This window comes from Lepisma saccharinum, chromosome 5 (assembly GCF_977018435.1).
Source record: "Lepisma saccharinum chromosome 5, izLepSacc3.1, whole genome shotgun sequence".
Taxonomy (NCBI): Eukaryota; Metazoa; Arthropoda; class Insecta; order Zygentoma; family Lepismatidae; genus Lepisma; species Lepisma saccharinum.
In genome coordinates this window covers 88,676,283-88,698,465 of record NC_139233.1, presented here as the reverse complement: position 1 = coordinate 88,698,465, position 22,183 = coordinate 88,676,283, and the positions used below count along the sequence as shown (strand labels likewise).

The following is a 22,183-nucleotide window of genomic DNA, read 5'->3' as shown; positions in this document are numbered from 1 at the left end:
CGTGAATGGTTTGTGGGGCACTGTAATAAAATGTCAGTTTCGTAGCACTTGAGCGACAAATTTTAACTACACAATCGTGATCAATTTTCTTAAATTATTATTATGCGAAATATGAATGAATGCCTGTATTATTAATATGTACCCCACTAAAAGTTACTAAAAAAAACTTACTAAAGAAATAACTTTATTTCCTACCTTCAAAGTCACCATCTTCCTCACACACGCAGATTACTGAACAAGTGAACAAACATGGTTTCCATGCTTGTATACAGAAAACGATCGCGGTAATTGAAAAGCTTATTTTACAACTTCTACACGTCGATTAACAACTTCAACACGTCACCCTCACATATTAACCTCAGATACTTCATCGGGACTACATATTTCGTGAGTATAAGAACTAGAATAAAAATTATGCAAGGGTCCGGTATTCTAAATGTTTACCCTATTTTTATTCATGAAAATATATGTCTTGATGATTTTGCTCTGAAAAAGTTAAAGAGTATCAAAGGGCTTAATAATCATCATTGGAGGATCAAGAAATTAATGAACCTTTACCAAAAGTAATTATGAGATTTACAAATTATTTTTGCACATAAATCTATAAATTAATTATATTATCTGAAAGTGATTTAAAGAGTATATAGATCTTGCTCAAGATAGGGAAAGATGGAAGGCCTGCATTGCTGCAGCCATGAACCTTCAGGTTTAAGAAGGCTAGAGAGTTAGTTAGTTAGTTATGTTAGTACCTGTTTCTCATAATCAACATATAATTTGGCAACTAAGTTTCACGCATTAGGAGTCATATTAGGCAAAAGTGTCAAGGCTCATTTTTGAACATAGCAAGCAAGTTAACCTATGAAATCACCATAACATTTATTATTCATTTGTACTTGCCTGAAGCTAAAATCTAAGAGATTGAGATGTGCACAAATGATTTAAGTTGTTTGTTTTATGATTTTTCGTAAGTTGTGCATAAGGAGAAGAAAGCAATTCAGGAAAGAAATTAGTGTGAAGTTACTAATTTTATATCTTCATGCAAAAAAGGTATGACAGGTATGATGAACATGTAGCCTGATCACTGATCACACTGGCTAAAGATATTTCATTTTCACATGGACCCTTCTGTAATTTCTATGCTACTGCTTATACTCACGAAATAATTAGTCGCGATGATTTATCTGAGGTTTAACGTGTTGGGGTGAGGTGTAGAAATTGTTCATTAACGTGCAGAAGTTGTAAAATAAGCTTTTCTATTCTCGCAATGATTCTCCATACACAAGTATGGCAACCATATTTGTTGATATGAACAATTGATGTTCGCAATTAGTTACGCTGGGTAACAGTTTCATAGATCGGAGACACATTAAAATTGGATATTTTGTGTTTCGCATGGTTCGTACTAACCAACTGCGTATTGTGGAACATAGTTCAAGGTGCCAATATGATTTTTCCCACAGAGTAATTTCTTTGACTCCTTTTTTTGCTTTCATAACACAGAATATGGCAGGCAACTCTATACTACCGTAGTGGGCATGCAGTGTTCCCATTCACGGATAGCCCCACGAACCATTTCCGATAAGGTTAGGTTAGGCTTGGTTACGTTAGGCAAGCATAGTAAAAAAAAAAGGGGGGGTTTGAAACACTGACAGGGGCTTACGTCATCAAACGTACGCAGCATCCGGTTGTCGTAGGGCAAGCAAATGAAAGAAATGGCAATTGTGCGTCAGTGAGATATTTCTCTTGAAAAATACATGATTTCCCAGTTAAATATATTCCATGATGAAAGAAAATACCTCGACGAACGTTGTAAACCTTGGCGAAACTCATTTCCGTAAATAGTTTCTTGTGTAAAATTGAAGAAATATGTCTCCGATCTATGAAACTTACTGTTACGCTGTCTACAGCATTGCCACACTGTTGATTTCATACTTTGAGATCATGGATCGTTTAAGAATGGCAGAAGAGAATGTGGACTGATTTGATTGCAGGTTAGTTCGGCAACAATGCATCGTAAAATTGCAGGATACGAAAATGGTGTTTTCGATGAAGAACGCTTGCCGTTAAAGTGCTATGAAAATAAGATTTTTTATCGGTTCGTTATCACAATTAGCACAAAACCATTCACTGATAGCCTCACTGACCATTCTCGGTAAGGTTAGATTAAGCAAACATAGTTAAAATTTGGGGCCGTAAAACCATGCAGGGGTAGCCCTACAAAGCATTGATGGACAGCTCCACGAACCATTCACGGTAAGGTTAGTTTAGGTTAGGCAAGCATAGTTAAAATTTGAGGTCGTAGTAATGTCAGGAATATATATTTCGTTTCTTAAGTATTCGAAATGCAAAATCTTGCGATAATTAATGAGCATTCGTGCATTGTCGTTTGCTATCACAGATCCCTTAATTTTACAATTTCTACACGTGACCCCCAAATTTCAACTTCAAATTCGTGATTAATAGGCCTCAATTAGTGAGTATGCGAAATATTACAAAAATCGGGGAGGGGTCCGGTATTGTAAATTCGCTCCAATGTATTATACATGTGCAGCTACTACAGCAATGATATCTATCATACTTAAGAACTACATTGCAAACATGTACAAATTAAATTATAATGCTAAGAAAAACAAACAGTAACATTATAGTATAGAGGTGACGAATTTCTTCAAATTTACAGGGGAAAGTACTTACGGAAATCATTTTCTGTAGCATTGTGGAAGTTCGTGAATGTAGTTTTGATCCATTTAGTTAAAATTTCATCAAAACAACGTTGATACACCTTCAGGAATGTTCCGCGAAGCAGATACGTAAGTACGAATGTCAAAAATTGACGAAACGAAAAAATTAGAGGTGTCCGAAGGATAGTAAATTAGTACCGTAAATTTTTACTACTGGTGTGCATTTGGTCTTAACATATCTAATAAACCAAAGTTTTGCAAAAGTTGAACGGATGCTAATAAATCAATCAATCTATCCAATTGTTCACACTGCAGTTAGCAGCTAATGTAGACTGTAGGGACAGGTGCCTTCATTACGATATTTCACTCAAATACGTTCGACTATGTTAAAAGAAACCCGTTTTCAAAATGTATTTTAAATACAACTGAATTATGTAACAAATTGCTTCGAGCATACGGGTACATCAAGTTCTCACAAATTTTCGATCATCTTACCGGTTTCAATTTTGTGAATTTTACGTTAGTGCAAGCTTTCTAAACCGATATTTTTATTTTCGTGGTATATTTTACTCATATTCACGGTTTGTGTAATATCTGTTACCTTTGGTTGTAAATAAATATATTTAAAAAAAAAATAATAACCCAAACAGTTTGTTTTCTGCGTAACTAAGGAGTTTAGTACTTACCCACTGAACCAATATTCTTTGCCAGTGTGTTATCGAGGACATCTTGGCTTGTACTAAAAATCAATACTAGAAATAAGTAGTACCAACGTAATTAGTTGGTTTGGAGAAAACAATGTAAACTGATGATTTAAAAACCATAAAACTGCATGATGAATTTGTAGCATGACAATACTGTTATTTGAAAACTGCTCTCTGCTTTGATTTGTCAAGCCTACCAACCAATGAAATGCATTGTATCATGTGCATTGGAGGGATCGATGTCGCGGGCATACGATTTAACCAGCACTGCATCTCAAATGCATTCAGCAAAAAAGAGACCGAATAATTTTCGTAAATATTGTAAGTTTTAGCTGTTCTACTCGCAGATTGTTATATTTCTGATTTATAATCAATTGTCAAGAAAATGTAATGTCCTTCCTTTGGGCAACAGACTCTTCTTTTTTGGTAGCACTGTCCGGGATCATTAGAACATTAGAATAAGCAATAAATAAAGGATTTTGAAGAAACGGACCAAATCTCTTGGATTTGTCAGGCTAGAAACATCCCCAATGTACAGATCCCGCGAAATGCACCTCTCCTTCAACGCTGGAAAACTAACTTTATTGACTGGTCACTGTATTCCACAACAATTGACTCCTTGATATCAGAAAATTTACGATCTAATACTGACATCTCGTATCCTCAATTTATACAAATAATTACAAAAACTCTGAATATCGTAGGTATACGTTCAAAAGGGCAAGATACACATAGATTGCCACAATTATATTGGTGGACACCAGAATGCGAGACTGCTAAACAGAATCGTAAACGTGATGAGAAAACATTTGCTAGCAGACCTTCAATTACCCACAAAATTGCCTGGAAAAGAAGTCAGGCTCTTGCCAAAAAAAAATAGCCTGGACAAATTATTGTAACTCTAGGAAATTCTGAACCTATAAAACTCGTCTGGAAAAAAAAATTCTTAAGACACCCGAAACTAAGCAGGAAACAAACAATTGATGTAACCCGGCAAAATGAATTTCTCTCCATGATTGCACCTCCTACAGTAAATATAGAATGTCAACCTCCTCTGGTTCCACAACAAACTTTTACAAGAGAGTTTCCAGCTGTGACTGTCATAGAATTACATAATATACTACATAGAGTTAAAAATTCAGCACCATGAATGGATGAAATTCCATACCAAGCTATAAAGAGCTTACCTAAAAGGGGATTTGATATTTTAGTCGCTATATACAATAAAACTTATACCGGGGGTAGTATACCTTCCAGCGGCGTGCATTCAGGCTACGCAAGGTACGCACTGCGTACCCACAACACAGTAAGAAAAAATAAACATTTTTTCGTCTTCCCCGAACATGAAAATTCAACAATTATCGCTCCGAAAGCAGTTCCACTGCAAGAAATTCCGATTTCCGCACGAACACGCTGCTGCCTTCCTGAAGGCAGTCCCGAATGATCCCGATTGTGACTTCGGCACCTACCCGATCCGCGTTCCTGCCGATTTCCGCAGAAAGACGCTGTTTCTTCTGCTTGGTACCCTAGAAATTCGGAAGGTAACCCCATTGGCTCATATCAGCCCCGACCACGTGTTTGGGTCTGCCTGCGCCTACCCTCTCTCCCACTTTTTTCCCGGTTCTAAGCATCGAGGGTACCCAAGATTTTGACAGCGTATGCAGTGTTGACAGTAGTCAACATATTTTTTTTCTGGAATGCTTAGCTTACTAGCATTTAGCAGCCACGCGTAGATAGATCCCTGTTGGGTTGCAATAAAAATACATTATAAAAAGTAATACAGGAATCAGACAGGAGGGCAAGAATATGTAGTGGTGGAAGATCATATTTAATATACGCGTAAACTATCACATGTAAAATATTTATGTGAGGTTAATGTTACACTAGCAAGTTTTTTTTTTTTCGTATAGGGATGTGAGGACCAGAATGGACTGTCACTGTGTCGAGGGGAAAATATGTGAACAATTTGCAAGTTTCGCACAATTCTCAGAGTATGAGAGTATCTTTTTATCTCCTTTCGGGATCAACATTTCCTTTGAGTTCCATAGCATGGGTGTTGATTGTTGACCCAACGATATGAATGCATGATAAAAGAAAAACATAATAAAACACAATGCTTACAATGGGATTAGAATGAGCCCCCCCCTCCCGCCAGACATTGCAAAGTGATATACGGTAGTTTAGCTTTTGAAGTGTTCTGGGATGTATGCTGACGTATTTTCTACTTGTCCTTAATTATCTCCCTTCTACAAAATACTTTGTCGACTGGCAACTCCGATTCATTCGTCCACAAGAACGCGTGGTTTTCGGGCATAGCGGGACCGGACACAACGTACCGTGGGAGGTTTGTCGCTGCTGTGAAGTGATAAAATAGGGGAACCGGGAGTTATTGATGACATACTGGAGAAGGGATTTTCGGAATTTACGAAAAAAGTGTAAACAATCCGAAATGGAAGGAACGTCTGTTCCTGATTTGGAAAGATTGTTTCAGGCAGGAGTTGTGAAGGATGGTAAGCAGTATATTAGGCATTTTGATTTTTGAGAAGAAGAAGAAATATCTCTACAGAGTGATTGACTGAGTAGAAAAACAGTGGAACTTTATTGTTGGCCTTATTCGTTGGTTTCCTCTGCAAAAGGGGTGAAATAATAGAGGATACTGAGATTTATCAAATTTATTACATGAAATTTGAAAGGACGGAAAATGATTGAGCCATTTCCTTCCCGTTCAATGTTCATCGCACTGCATGAAGGAAATAATCAAAATTGAATTGTTGGACTCTACGTAGCTACTATCAGAATATATTTGCGAATATAAAATATCATACACATATTTTACCTCGTTACACTTGGATATTGATACAAGGATGAGAAATTTCCCATTATAAAACTGTAGAAAAAAGTTATTTTCTGAATAACATGATGGCCAGGGAGTGGGGGGGGGGTTCTGGCTCCCATAATTCATTTCGGTTGGCCCATGTTGCGTACCCTAGTTTAAATGTCACCGCACGCCACTGATACCTTCAGAATCGAAAACACATGTAGTAATTCCTATATTGAAGTCGAATAAACCACCATCAAATGCACGTTCCTACAGACCAATAGTCCTAATTTCAGTATTCGAAAAATTATTCGAACGCAAGCTACAAAAACGTCTTATGGGGACTTTAGAAACACAACGATTCTTTTCCCCTACGCAAATTGGTTTCAGATTACAACATAGTAGTCAAGATGCCATTGCAATTCTCAACGCTGTAATTCAAAATAACATTGTTATGAATTCCTACTGTTATAGTTTATTTATCGATGTGGGAAAGAGCCCAAGGTACATAGAGATTAGGTAAAGCCATCCGAAGATTGCCGATCTTGCACGAACGGGTGACGTCACCGGAGAAGCAGTGAGCTCGGCTGAAGAAGACGGCCCCTAGCATTTATATGGGAGATTCAGGGAGTAAAAGTATATTATTACTTTTAGGAGGGGGAAAATATTAATTGTCATTATCCAAGATGGTATTGAGGCATCCTTTTAATGATTAGTAACATAATTGAAAACGCGCTACTTCTAAAAGGGGGCAAAGTAAGTGTGAAAAAGTATTTTGAAAATCCATATTCCTGAAACTTTCTGACCGATGCCCTACAAAGAAAGTTGCGTGTTCTCCTTTAGAATTTCGTCATTTTACAAATTGTAATATAATTTTAACAAAAACGTTGCATGCTAAAGAAGAATTAAAGAGTTTAAAAAAATAATTGATTAATAGACTTACTTTATTTTACTTCGCTTATCTGTCACATATGTCTAATCGCAAAGATAAGGATGAGTGATGATATGATGAAATTGAAGAAAGGAAAGTAGACCCATGCCCGGGCGGCGATTCGAACCTGGGGGCCCTTGGCATCGTAAAGCGTTGTGCTAACCACTTCGCCACGGAGCAGCATTACAAGGAAATAAACAGAAAATGGCATATATGTTTTAATATGTGAGAAACATTTGCGAGGAGGTTATTGAAGTAACAAATAATTATACAAGACGTTCTGATGAAAATTATTAATATATCTGAAATGTTGAGAGTTGACCTTATAGTCTCTAAATGTACTTTTGGGGTTACGCAAAACCTTTACTCAAAATTGCTAGTGTAAATTTATAAGCTATTAAAATTTAAAACTTATTCCTGTTCGAAAAAAGAAACTGCCAAGTCAAATTAATATTTCGTAGAAATACGTATATTTTTCTTTCATGAAGCCAAGAGAGTATTTGGAGGGGACGGTGGCTTGGGGAAGGCTATAGCCCCGGATCTCGATCTGCGAAGGGGCTTCCAGTGGGAAATCATTGCTATGAAATAGAAGAAGGGGCGAAATGATTTTTTTAAAATGGCTCAAGAATACAAAGATATAAGTGGACATTTGGCAAGCTTAGTCTAAAACTTACAACTGATATCGTACGTGGGGGGGGGGGGGGCTAAGTGAGGTAACACAGTGGAATATGATTCACAATACTAAAATTAAAATAAATATGTGGGAACAATAGAAATCAAAATATGTTGTAGCTAGTGACGGCGCAATAGTAAAGATGGAGGGGTAAATCATATTTTCCCGGGGCAATCATGTTTCCTATTCCGTTACATACGACACAAAAATGCATATTTTGGCTAAAAGAGCATTCATTCTTTTATTTATTTTTGTCGTTTTACTGGGGGCAGATAAGAGAGAGAGAGAAATTGTCGAACGAGAATAGGGGTGGGGGCGTTCCTGCCTTCCCCCCTGTAGTGTAGTGTAGCCTATAGCTATGCTGAAGAAGAATGCACCAATCAATACACTATTAAATAAAACAGATACTTTTAAAACTTTTAATCAAATTACTTGTGAACTATGATTTAAATTTAGAGAGAGCACATTTAATTTGGATGAGTTAACTTCTGAAGCCTGCCATTTCCGAGCCTTCTTCCGGTATAACTGCACTGTCCTTTGAGCCCTAGCTGCTGCATTCAGGTGGCGGAACGAGCAGAATACTAATTAAAACAAATATGTGACAAATATAAATAAAAAAGAACAACGTGTTGAAGATATTGACGGCGCCAAAGAAAAGACAGAAGAGAAACGTGGAGAGTGCAGTGATATTTTACGGGAAGCAGCAGGCACGTATCCAGGGATTCCTTTCGGGGGGAGGCTGAACACCATTTTTTAAAGGGGTATCACAATTGTATGTTTAAGGTCAGTGGTGGCAATTGGGTTCCAAAATGTGGAGGTGGGGGGTGGACAAGGAGACAAGCATTAAGAGGCCATAGTGTGATAGTGTGGAGGCAAAAGAATGGGGAGCAACTATCTCCTAAATCGTCGCCACTGTTTAAAGCTGTCATTTTAATCAGAACGCGAAATCGGGACATTTTCTACCACTCAACTCCCTGTTTCCATGCATTAACATTGTGTGCCGGAACCATCTCAGTATGTGTGTTTGTCCATTTCTTCTCATCATGCATCAAAACATCTATGTACCAGAAGTATTTTTACGAAGGTGTTACACATGCACGGAATGCACAATCCACTTGACAACGCGAGATTCAAACTGGGTGCTGGGAACTGGATGCAGACAGTTCACGAATATTTCTCTCTCATTCGAGCCTGAACACCACTAACGTGTCTTGTCCTCCCATGTTTGCAGCTCTTATAAAAGATGAAACCCACCAAATTGTTCATATTCAGGCCTAAGCACTCGCAAGTGTTCAAAATTATCTGTTGAGTGTGTGTCGAACCCAGTAGCCTTAAACAAAAGTATTTTTTTATGCCATGAAATTCTCGGACTGCATACACAAAATTTGGTCCTGGCACAACCAAATCATCACTCAAAACTTTGATTTTCAGTTGATCTGTGAAGCTTATTTCTTCTCTAATAAATCGCTCCAATGCTTAGCCCGATACTGCCGAAATATTCACTTTAGAGAGAGAGACCTTCGATCTCTTCGTCTTTCGACCCGAACTACTCGTAGCACTACTCGACGTTCCACTGTCGTCAATGTCTTTAGCTTTGGGACAGAACTGGAACTAGTAGTAGACTTCGTTACTTTACGGTATTTAGTCCATTTCATTTTCGAATCACTAGAACTTATAAAGCAACCAATGGACACTGACTGATCACTAATCGACTGTATGAATTGTCATACTTACTTCAGAAGTCTCCACCTATTCTGTTGTACAGATCAACCGGGAAATTGAAGCCGCGTATTAATATCCTCATTATATTCTAGAACGTTCCGTAGATAAAACGAGTCGTAAATATTGCCAGTAGTTCGACTCCTTCTCTTATTCAAGAACGTTCCCCCTCGCGCTTTCCAGAGATTAAAAAATTACAATGAATCCGAATCGCCCTACGTGTGGCGCTACCTTTGTTGTGCAGCTTGCAAATGCTGACAAGTCTCTACCTACATAGAGTTCAAGTTCGCTACGACAACACCGAAAGCGTAAGAAAAGTTTACGTGCAATATTATCAACAGCAGGGTTATATAACATCCTCATCTAGCCTTGATAAGTATTTCTCTCCTAAAATTATCGTTACATTGTTCAAGAAGACAACAACCTAATTTTATCTAGTGTAAACTGAAAAAAATCCTCGGGAAGGGGGCTCGAGACACCTGATGCCCACCGTGGATACGCACTATTAACAATAACTGGGTTATAGAACATTCTCCGTCTTGCCTCGATAATTATTTATCTCCTTAAATTATTGTCACATTAATGAAGAAGACAAAAACCTAATTTTATCTCGTGTAAACTGAAAAATTTGCTGGGGGAGGGGGCTCGAGACACCTGATGCCTACCTTGGATACGCACTATTAACAATAACAGGGTTATAGAACATTCTCCGTCTAGCGTCGATAATTATATATCTCAAATTATTATCACATTATTCAAGAAGCCAAAAACCTACCTAATTTCATCTAGTGTAAACAAAACAATTTCCTAAAGGGGGGGAGGGCTCGAACCCCTGATCCCCACCTTGGACACGTGCCATTAACAATAATAGGGTTATAGAACATTCTCCGTCTTGTCTCGATAATTATTCCTCTCCTTAAATTATCGTCACAGTATTCAAGAAGTCAAAAACCTAATTTTATCAGTGTAAACTGAAAAATGTCCTTGGGGAGCGGGGGGGCTTCGAGCCACCTGATCCCTACCTTGGATACGCGCTATTAACAATAACAGGCTTATAGAACATTCTCCGTCTTGCCTAGATATTTATCTCTCAAATTATCACCATATTATTCAAGAAGCCAAAAACTAATTTTATCTAGTATAAACTGAAAATTTTCTAAAGGGGGATTTGAGCCCCTAGATTCCCAACTTGAATACGAGCTGTTACCAATAACAGGGTTATGTAATATTTTCCGTCTTGCCTCGATAATTATTTCTCTCCTTAAATTAACGTCACATTATTTTATTTGACACCACAAGAAACAAAAAATCTCATTTTATTAAGAGTAAACCGAAAATTTTGGGGGGGGGGGCTCGAGCCCCCTAAGCCCCCTTTGGATACGTGCCTGGGAAGTAATCACGTTTATCACACCCTTACATTTATATACAATATTAAAAAAGTTCTGCTTTAGATCTCGCACAATGCCTTTTTCACAAAAATGGGCAATACCGCATTTTTTTATATCAGTCAAGCTGTGATATTTTAGATTTATTCCGTTAGTCTTCTGATAATAGTTTTCACAGCTTTCCATAGCATTTAGGCATAATTTCAGTTGACAAGAACAAAATAATCTTATTTCAAAACATAGAGCAAAAAGAAATCCAAGGCGCTTAAGTTAAAACTCCCTTACATTGGAAGCCTAGAGAGAACAAAACAGGGGTTCCTTCGTAACACGATTTCTTGAAAATTATTTTACACATTTGAATCAACTTTGTGATAAATTGATTAGAAAGGATGAATCTTAACAGTAAAAGTTGTAACTTTTTCTCTGCTACTATATTTTAGAAGATATTCGTTGTCAAATATCTCAATATTTGCATAAGGAACCAACCTTTTCCGTGCCGAACGTTTCGATGATGACGTCATGCATCCACGGACAACTGCTCATACGATCTGCGCCGCCGAACGAGCACCCCCTGGAAAGAGCCTATGATGCTGTACCACTGATGCAACTTTGTCAATTTATAGAAAGAATAGATATATCTTCTATGATTTCCAGATTAATTTGGAATTTATATGCGGATCGAGAAATTTTTGTCTGGTTTCAAAATTCTATCCAGGGGCCTAGATTCACAACTACAGGAATTCCACAAGGAGCTCCACTCAGTCCTATATTGTTTAATATATATACACAGTCTCTACACTATGAACAATTGGAAGATTTTGAACTTATTCATTATGTAGATGATTTCTGTTTTTACAGAATTACTCCACAAGCAACACAGGGACAAATAGACATGACACGTTTAATATATAAACTTCAAGCATGGTTTTATGAAGTAGGTTTATCTTTCAACCTTAATAAATCTAAGTTATGATTTTTAATTCTCTTAGTCAAAATGTATTTCCTAATAATATTACTCATATTTCTAACATCGCAGTGGTATCTACATGTAAATATTTAGGAATTCATTTCGATCGTAAAAATAATTGGAAAATATAGATTATTTAATAAATAGAGGAAAATCTATCCTAAATATTCATCGTAGCTTGGCAACTACTAAGTGGGGTAGTCAACCCACAATTATGTTTCTATTTTACAGAAACTGCTTTCGCTCCTTATTTGAGTATACGTCTTTCAGTTACGGTGGTGCGTCCCCAAAACTGTTACAAAAAAATGATGTACTACAACGCAAAGCATTACGATTTTGCTCTGGATTGTGAACTCTAGTCCAAACGTAAGTGTTTATATGGAAAATAGAAAGATGGTTCGTATCTTATCGGCGTAAACAATTAACAAATAAATTCCATTTTCAAACCTGGGAGAATCATAATCTCCCCTTTAATTTGCTATTTGAAACACAAAAACAGTGGGTAATTGCAAATGTTATAGATCCGACCAGCCCGAAATTTTATTTCCTCCACTGTTATTGTATGGATCCTGACCAGGGTTGGCAAAATTTGTGTTTTTATTAAATAAATAACAATACAAACTGTTTTTTTTTGTTTTAAACATGTTTTTTTTTGTTTTAAACATGTTAACATGAGTTAAACATGTTTTAAGCAAAAGAAAGTCAACCTTTTCCCACTAAATTATAGTAAAAGTCCAGAGGGGGCCACTCCGCGACTTGCACGTTATTGGTTAGAGCTTGTGACGTCACCAAGAGGACACGAGCGGAAGAAAGCTATGCGTAGAATGTAGCAGATGGCACATGAAACGCTGTGTTTTCATGCATCTTTTGATATTATACACCAAAGCTGTTAATTTAATTTGACAACAAGACATGAAATACATTTATTCCAAAACAATGAATAGTTTATTTCTCAGACATTATTATGCGTGATATATTGTCCCTGTAGGCTGTAGTCCACTGCCGGCTTTTCTTTCCAGCTAACCTATTGCATTTATTTTAAATGTCTAATTCTAAGGAAAGTTCTTGTCCGGGCATATTCTGATATGAATTTTTACTGAATGTCCTGGAATTTCCCTTTAATAATTTTACGCTACTTTTAAGATTCTCCAGTTGATCGCCACGATGAGGATAAATTTGTTTTTGTTATTTAGCGTCTTCTTCCACTTTTGGTTAATCGCGACGAACAGTATGAGTGATGTTTAGTTTAAATTGATGAAGGGACACTCGCAACAGGCACGTATCCGAGGGGGAGCTTAGGGGGCTTGAGCCCCCCCGAAAGTTTTCTGTTTACAATAGATAAAATGAGGTTTTTGGTTTCTTGTTTTGGAAAATAAAATAATGTGACGATAATTTAAGGAGAGAAATAATTATCGAGTCAAGCACGTATCCAAGGTGGGAATCAGGGGGCTCCAGCACTCCCTTCAGGAAATTACGCTACATAAAATTAGGTTCATGGCTTCTTGAATAATGTGATGATCATTTGAGAGAAATAATTATCGAGGCAAGACACAGAATGTTCTATAACCCTGTTATTGTTAATAGCGCGTATACAAGGTGAGATCAGGGGGCTGGAGTCCCCCCTTATTTTTTTCAGTTTACACTACATAAAATTAGGTTTTTGTTTTCTTCAATAGTGTGCCGATAATATAAGGAGAGAAATACTTACCAAGGCAACACGGAGAATGTTCTATAACCCTGTTGTTGATAATATTGCATTAAAACTTTTTTTGAGCTTTCGGTGTTGTCGCTGCACTATGTAAAGACTTGTCAGCATTTGGAAGCTGCAAACGTAGCGCCACACGTAGGGCGATTCATTGTAATTTTTTAATCTGTGGAAAGCGCGAGAGGGAACGTTCATGAATAAGAGAAGGAGTCGAACTACTGGCAACATTAACGAATCGTTTTATCTGCGGAACATTCTAGTTTATAATGAGGTTAAAACACGCGGCTTCAATTTCCAAGTTGATCTGTACAACAGAATCTGTTAATGAGAATTCAAAGGTAAGTGTGACAGTTCATTCATACTGTCGATTAATGATCAGTCAGTGTCCATTGGTGGCTTTATAAGATCTAGTGATTCGAAGATGAAAAGGACTAAATACCGTAAAGTAACGAAGTCTACTACTAGTTCCAGTTGGGGTCCAAAGTTGAAGACATTGACGACAGCGGATCTTCCGGAGCCTCAGTGTAGTGCTAGTTCGGGTGGAGGGCCGAAGGGATCAACAACAATCCAACAATCAACAACCAAGAATCTGTGTATTATTCTGTACTGTTTGTGATCCACATGCATTTGTGATCATCCCTTCATCCATTTCATCTACTCACCATTCATTTTCATCTTTGCGATTAGCAAGAGGTAAATTATACTTGAAATAAAACAAAAGCAATACAAATACAAAACAAAAATAATGGAACGATTATGCTGTTACGTTTTCCTGTATTTTAGGCACGTCGCATTTATCAGCCAACGGTCAGAGATTGCTTTTCGGTCGAATGATACTTCTAATAATCGGAGGTAAATGATGCAAGGTGAGAATTATAATTTGGTCTCTTATGCACCTGAGTTGAGGATCTAAATTTTTAGATTTTATTTGTAACAATATTTACTACTGCCAGGAATTAAAAAGTAACTTACGGCTAATTTCGGCACTGGCTTCCTATTCTGTAATAGTTACATTTGTTGTAAGAACATAATACATTAATTTACTTTATATAAATATTACATTATCCATCGCTTTTCCTAATTAAATCTCATACCATATCCAATACACACATAAAATGTGTTTTACTATTAATACAGTGAGCAATTAGAAAATAAGTCTTGTGAAGCAACATAAATATGGCTTCCCCGATGGCTTAGTGGTAGCGCCGTCGCCTTGAAGTCAAGGGGTCCCGGGTTCGATACCCGGTGGAGGCACAAGTGGTTCGGATCCAACTTTAAACTGTAGGTCCAGTCCCAATTAGCCTTTCTGTGCAAAAAGCGGACTTAAAATGCCAATTCAATCAAGCAACACAAATATGAAATATTAAATAATTTTTTTTTATATGGTTTATTTTACTTCACTTTCCTGCCACTTTTGGCTAATTGCGAAGATGGGGATGAGTCATGATGATGAAATTGATGAACGGACACTCACAAACATCCATACCCAGGCCGGGATTCGAACCTGGGATCCTTGGCGTCTTAGCGCGATGTGCTAACCACTCTGCCACGGATGCCGGCTATTAAATCTACATGGAAAGAGTTTCTGCAGTACGTTTGAGTTGAGTCAAACAAATTTCATAATGTGTATTTTCGCGGCATGTATTCAAATATGTACTAATACAGGGCTAAGGCCTACCTACCGACTGCCGGCCTCACTTCCACTTGCCGAGGCGGGAGATCATTCAACCTGTTACGAGGTGACGTGTGGTCAGCACGACGACCCCCAGTCATTTTTGTAAGTTTCCATGACCGGATTACGCTACTCATTCGTAGCTCTCCAATTTCCTCACAATGGTGGGTGGCCATCGGTCCCATACGCAGTCCGAAACCTCAAAAAGAAAGTTGCTACGCTTCCCCTAGGAGACTCGAACCTGGCCGTTCCGTAGCCAGAGCCCAAAGCATGACGTCTTAGACCGAACGGCCACGGTGTGCGACTAAATATGCACTAAGTTTTAAAAGCAAAAGTACCTTCTGCACGTTGTAACATGCCATGAATGAATATAGGGACTATGATTCACAATCCCGGCCATTTATGAAGGTGAACCTCAAAACAGTTTTCATGCAAGGACGTTGCTGAGAAAATCCCCCTCGAGACCAACCACCCTGGGAACAGAATCCTCGTCTTCAGCGTGACAGTCAGATTATTTACCGACTGAACCAACGAGGCTTTTTAAAGCACATATAAAATAAATTAAAGCCAGCAAAATAGTATTATATTTGTACGATATCTTTAAATTATAATACAATAGACGTGTATACAACACATTATATTGATAATACAAAAATCATTGATAAATTTTTCCTTGCTTTGATAAGTATACTTCATATTGAATAGATTATTTGGGCATTATTTACATGACAGCTGTTTTCATTGATTGACGAGAAGATTGAAAGGATGTGCAAGGGCAAAACGTCTGTCCTGTAAGTCGTACATTATATTTTCAGCACAATTTGTCAACAAACGCACATAAAGTAAAGTAACACAGTGCAGTTGTTAATTAGTGTTGGCTACCTACGAGATGTTCAAAGTATTATTTTCGCGGGCAATGTTTCAACTTCAAAGCTAATAAATCTTATGTTGCACTCAATATTCAATGAAGCAATACTTAGAAACTGAGTTCGGATTGTGTAAAGGTTTTTGAAAGTTGCATACCTGATGATATGGAAGGCGAGTGTGGAAGTAAGGCCAGAGGCGCAACCACGAATTTTTCTCTGGAGGGTTCAAGTGCCAGGATAAACGTACCAATCATAATAATAATAGTAATAATAATATTAATAATGGCATTATTATTACTACTGGTAGTAGTAGTAGTATCAAAGACGTTATTATCCTCATAAATTACGCAAAAGGGAGGTAGATGTCTGTGCTAAAGCAAGAAATTTTACATTAGCTAATAATTGAAAACAAGCACACAAACTGTATTTTTGAATGGTAGAAAATAAATGTTAAATGCATGCCCAAGATATTTTTTTTGTACATATAACATGTGTAACTTTCATATGTTTTACACATATGCAACATGGAGCGACATAAAATAAGGAAATACATATGCAAAATGCTAACACTAAATTATGTACGTATTCAAAGTTCATTCATTACATATATACAAAACATATTATTTAAATACATCACATTACAGAAAACAATTATATTGCGAGCGAAGCGAGAAAGAAAATTTTTAGATCCAATTTTTGCAATTTAAAACAATATTGATTTAATAGGGAACAAATAATATCACATGGCGCCAAGGCATTCTCTCTTTCACAACTTTTTTTTAAAAAAAATTATATTATTTGGAGCTCATGGCCGACTCCCGCCGCCCCCTAGCTACGGCGAACTTGACGACATTGAGAAAAGCAGGCACTGCAAGCGAAGCGAGCAAGAAAATTTTACGAAATGTATTTTTATTTGTATAAAATTTGAAATAGAAGGGGGCAATTGCTCCTCTGTGCCCCCTGCAGGTGCCTTTGGCCATCAATGTTTGCCCCTCCTAGAATTGACTTCCGTCGAAGGTTGGGGGGCAATGCCCCTGCCCACCCTGTGGTTGCACCACTGAGTAAATCCGAAATTTGGAGGAACAAATTGAATCAATGATGCTGCAGCAACTTCTTTTTTGCGAAACGATGATTACTTTATTCCAGGCGATTTTCTTCTATTATTATTGCACGTGGCAAGAGCACAAACAGGGTGATTTGTTCTCATTCTACCGGCATTCAAGAAAAGGTGTGTATAAGTAAATAATCGACCCATTTACCTCACGCTTCCGTATACGCAGTGGCGAAGCGTCCTATGAGGCCCGGAGGCCGGGCCTACCCTAATATATTTGTCTATAACGGATTATTATATTACTTATAAATTTCATTAAACGACGCTTAATAAAAGAAAACTGAAATTCTTGGTCTTCCGATAATTACCGCAAGTTTGCAACCGTGCCTGGAACCGTATCTGAGCATTCAGCGAGGCCCGCCCGAGAGTGCCTCAGCTGGTCCCATAACAACCTATGTGATTCGTGCGGGAAAGCATAATTTCAGGGGTGCGTTCGCCTGTAATGTAACCTGAGAGGCCGGTCTCTTTTCTCTCTCTCACCCTCTCTCCCTGACTTCCGAAGAGTGCCGATCGTGTACGAGCGCGTGACGAAGCAGGCAGTGGACGTACAGAGCTTGTTGAAGCAGTGTTTCCATGGAAGATTCAGAGCTGTGCCGGGAGCGGAGCACACCCAGCTGCTAACATGTAGCGAAAATGTGTTGCTAACACCTCTAAGCCTGGCCTCCTAACCTATCAAAGTAGGCATTATTAGAATTCTAACTGCAAATAATGCATGCAAGTTGGTTACCAGTGTTAAGTTTGGTGCTTTCAGCTCTTTTGAGGAACCGCTTTTCGCGAAGTGTTAGCTGCTGGATGTGACCCACACCAATCTAGATTCAGAGAGGGAAAGTATTTTATTTCTTTGAGGAAAGGGATATTGAGACGAAATTTCCTTTCATGATTAGTGACATAACTGAAAACGCGCTACTTTTAAAATGGGGCAAAGTACGTACAATGCAAGCGTATAGAGAAAATCCATGTTACTGAAATTTTATGACTGTCTGTTTCTCTGTCCGTGTTCCCATTTAGCATTTCATCATTTTCTAAACCATATTATAATTTTTTTTAAAAAAGTCGCCTGTTGAAGAAGAATTATATGCATAAAAAAGTTAAAAAGAAATAATTGATTGATAGATTTAGTTTATTTTACTTGGCTTTCTGCCATTTTTGGCTAATTGGGAAGATGAGAATGAGCGATAATATGATGACATTGACGAAGGGACACTCACGAAGAACACCTATGCCCAGGTGGGAATTCGAACCTGAGGCCCTTGTCGTAGCACGATGTTATAACCAATCTGCCGCGGAGGTCAGCATTAAAAAGAAATAAACGCTAAGTGACGATCAAGTGAACCAACCATTTCTGTAATGCGAGAAACATTTACAATACTGTTATTGAAGCAACAAATAATATTTACGAGCAGCTTTAATCTAACAAATGTAAGATGGCTAGGGCCTGACAGAACGGCTTTTTCATTGGGTGACGCGTGGTCAGAACATCGAGTCTCATTGTCACTTTTTTCTGACCTTCGAGACAGAAGCGCCTTTATTCTCAGATATCCAATCGAGACTAGATTAAAGTACGTAGAATCTGAACCAATGCCTCCAGGAGGAATCGAACCTTCTACTTCTTGATTATAAGGCGAGAGCGTTAATGACTACATTATCCTTTACAATCAATATCCCGACTTAAGTAGACGAGATTCAGGCAATATGTTATCTTTTATTTTCTAGGGGCTATATTTTAACATACTACTGTTAAAAAAAAATCACATCTTCCCCTCCTCCCAAACCCTGCTCCGTCCTGTGCCTACCCTTCCAGAGATAGCACGCTTCGCCACTGCGTATACGCTAACGAAGTAAGTTCCATTCTGTCCTCTTAATGACGTCACAGTGCGCACAGAATCATGGGAAAAAATCTCGAAACCTCGGGAATGGCATACCTAATAAAGGTACCTTGGTAAAAGTCATTAAAGAAAAAAATACTCATTGTTATGAGTACAGTGGCGGCAAGGACAGTTTATTTCCCTTTGGAGGTAAAGTTTACCATACTGCAGGGTAGGGGTGTGCGAGACAGAATTGTTTGGGTCGGGCGGAAAATTCTTCAAATTCCAACATTCGAGACGGGGAAAATTCCCAATTTCCCGACAATGTCGGGAATTTTTCGTTACGGGATATGTTCGAAATTTCCCAAAGCTCTAGAAATCTCGAATTCTACACGTAATTTCCATCTTAAGTTCCAGACATTTACAATGCAGAAACGTCGAGAATTGACGACTTTTAAAATGACCATTCGGTATTTCCTAACTGCTTGGGATCCTGAAAAGTCGGGATCGGGACGGGAATTTTTTTCCAGATCCCGACTTTTGGGGATGCCGCACACCTCTACTGCAGGGACAAAATTAATAGCCCCCCTTTTTCCGCCACTGCTGAAGTAGGTTAGTATTCATATTCATCTAAATTTCAAGAAACTAAATATAGAATGAATATCCTCGTCCTGGGAAAATCAGGGTGAAATATTTCCTGCTGCCTGAACAGTTTATATAAGTAGCAGAAAACAACCAAAAGTAAGAACCTGCGCTTCACAAACCAATGAATCGTATCGCAAGATAAAAAAATCACGGAATGATCAAAATCACGCATTGTGTATTCAGATATTAGTTTCCAGCTTCCACCAGTCTCAAACCATGCTCAAACTTACAGGAGGGTACGAAACAATGAACTGAGAAGTTTCGATTTCTACAGTAAAGCACGCTTCTTTCTTGTCGCACAACAGTTTTGCTACCTTTTGCATACATAGCTAGCCTACCTAACCTAACAACGTAGGCATTTAGCCTAAAGTTTAAAAGGTAGTGTCAGCTGCCACGTTCTTTTTCTGCTGGAACCTCAAAAAAGATTCGCGTGGCAGTATACTCGGTCTTTGTTTTATCGTCATTTCATCATGCTATGTATGCAATTACGTCTGTAACACATACTGTGAAATTATAGCGATTACTTTCACAAAAATGTTTTAAAATTAGGTCCCTGAGCATTCTTCTAATAATAAACCTAAATGCTCTCGTAGTTAAGTTAGGTTCTGAAAATAATATCGCTAAATGCTTTCTAAAGAAAAAGGTTCTAAATTACCTGTACATTCATTTCCACTATACGGTGTACGCTTTTAGAAGGACCATGAGTTCGACCAATACCCAGCCAGTGCTACAGCGCTGTTGCCAAACTAACTGCTAGCGCAGGGGAAGGACAGAATATTGGCAATGTGTCCATTATTTTTGATAATGCATGTATATATGGGTACAGTGAAATAATAAAGTGAATATTTCTACACAGGATTATATCATATCACTGTAGCATATACGAGAAACCCATACCTGAAAGAAGCTTCAAGGTATTTATTTATTCATTGCCGCTCTCGTCGTCTTCCTCGGTCTCCGCATGGACGTCCGCAGGATTTTTTTTCCAGGGAGGGGCAAGGAAGGTATTTCTTTTCCAGGGGGCAAACAAGGCACATTTTCCTCCATAATAGTGTTGTTCCCTCAAAAACATTGCTTAAATTGAATATCATATTCATGCAATAACTAACACATATTATTGTGGCTGTAATGAAAATATATGTGAAAAATATATAACTTTTGGTTGACTTTCATTTTCCAGGGGGGCCACGGCCCCCTTACCCCCTCCAGGACGCCCATGGGTCTCCGTGTCACTGATTTCACTCATTTCCGAATCACTCTCCTGGAGGTTAATGATTAGATTTTGCACCCTTGGTGCCTGTACTACTGGTGTTAAGTTTTGAGAGTGACATTATTTAAAATAAAAAGAACACGCGGAACACGCACTATCGCACGAAAGGGCTGTATTTAATCTTTTCACAAACTGTTCTTTGTGGCGCACGAGTGAACGATAAGCGAATAATTTTACACCCGCCTTGCTACGAAAACGCTGAACTCAAACTGACCCAGGCTTTCAATGTTCGAGAACGCCCAGAACAATGAAGGGTCATTGTTTATATCGAGACGAATTTAACACCCACAGGTTTCCCTAGACACAACAACTCAGCTCCGTCAAAACGGTGGCGCAAAAAAAAAAAAAAAAAAAAAAAAAAAAAGGGGAAGGAAGTGAAAGGTGTTTCCCTTGTTTCTTCAAGGAACGATAACTCCGGCTGTAGGCGACGGAAATTCATGGGATTTGGACAGTCAGGTTCAAAATGTCTTTACCCATCTTATGATGAACCTTAAAGTGGCGAGTTTTATGAAAATTTCTTGCGCGCAAGAAAAGTACAGAACACGGCTTTTAACTTCCGCGCCGCAGTCTCCTAACTGTACAACGTTGCACTCCTGCCATTGGTTGATCGCCACGCACACCCTCTGCGTGGCCCCACCCGATATCGCTTCTAAAAGCGTGCGTCGTATAATCATAAACTTGCATTTCTCTCGTCTTAATCTGTTCTTAAGATTTGTAACATCCTCTTAGCAGACGAATTACGTGGCAGGAGCAAATTTGACGCTTATTCTTACTGCTGACACGTGCGTGGCAGCAGACTCGACCAAATTAAAAAGCTTTCTCCCGTGGCGTCAGAACATTAGGTTCTCAAGTGTCGTGCGATAAGTGAGACCCGTAAAGCACGGATTAATAGACGGTGTTAAAGGCGGAGCTACTACGGAGCATGCGCACTCGTCTGGTCCCCCTCGAACATCCGGTTACGCTTCCGATGCTATGGACGATAATATGAAACGGCAAAGTGGAGATTCTTTTACAAGGAAATAGGGTGTCAGCTATGTAGCATACGGTTTCACAGTTCGATCGGGAACAAATTTATCGAGTCAAGTATCACTTCGTAGGTTTCCGAAGGACGTATAGAGACGAAACCTGTTGATACAAGCAGAACGAAGAAAGGATTGGCACCCGGAAAGGATTTGTACGACTTGCATTTTCTTAAAAACATGTTGATCGTTTATCTGCGTATCGTGTTGTG

General features: G+C 38.4%; 1 protein-coding gene across 4 annotated transcripts in view; it reads right to left on the bottom strand.

Annotated features, from left to right (window-relative positions):
• Positions 1-3,572, bottom strand: part of LOC145987935 (uncharacterized) — a 132,869-nt gene extending 129,297 nt beyond the window's left edge. For all 4 annotated transcript variants that reach the window (XM_083122761.1, XM_083122759.1, XM_083122760.1 and 1 more), the window contains exon 1: positions 3,368-3,572. In XM_083122761.1, the coding sequence (XP_082978887.1) occupies positions 3,368-3,409 (42 nt within the window). In that variant the 5' untranslated portion in view covers positions 3,410-3,572. The remainder of the gene's footprint in view (positions 1-3,367) is intronic.
• Between the last annotated feature and the right edge of the window lie 18,611 nt (positions 3,573-22,183).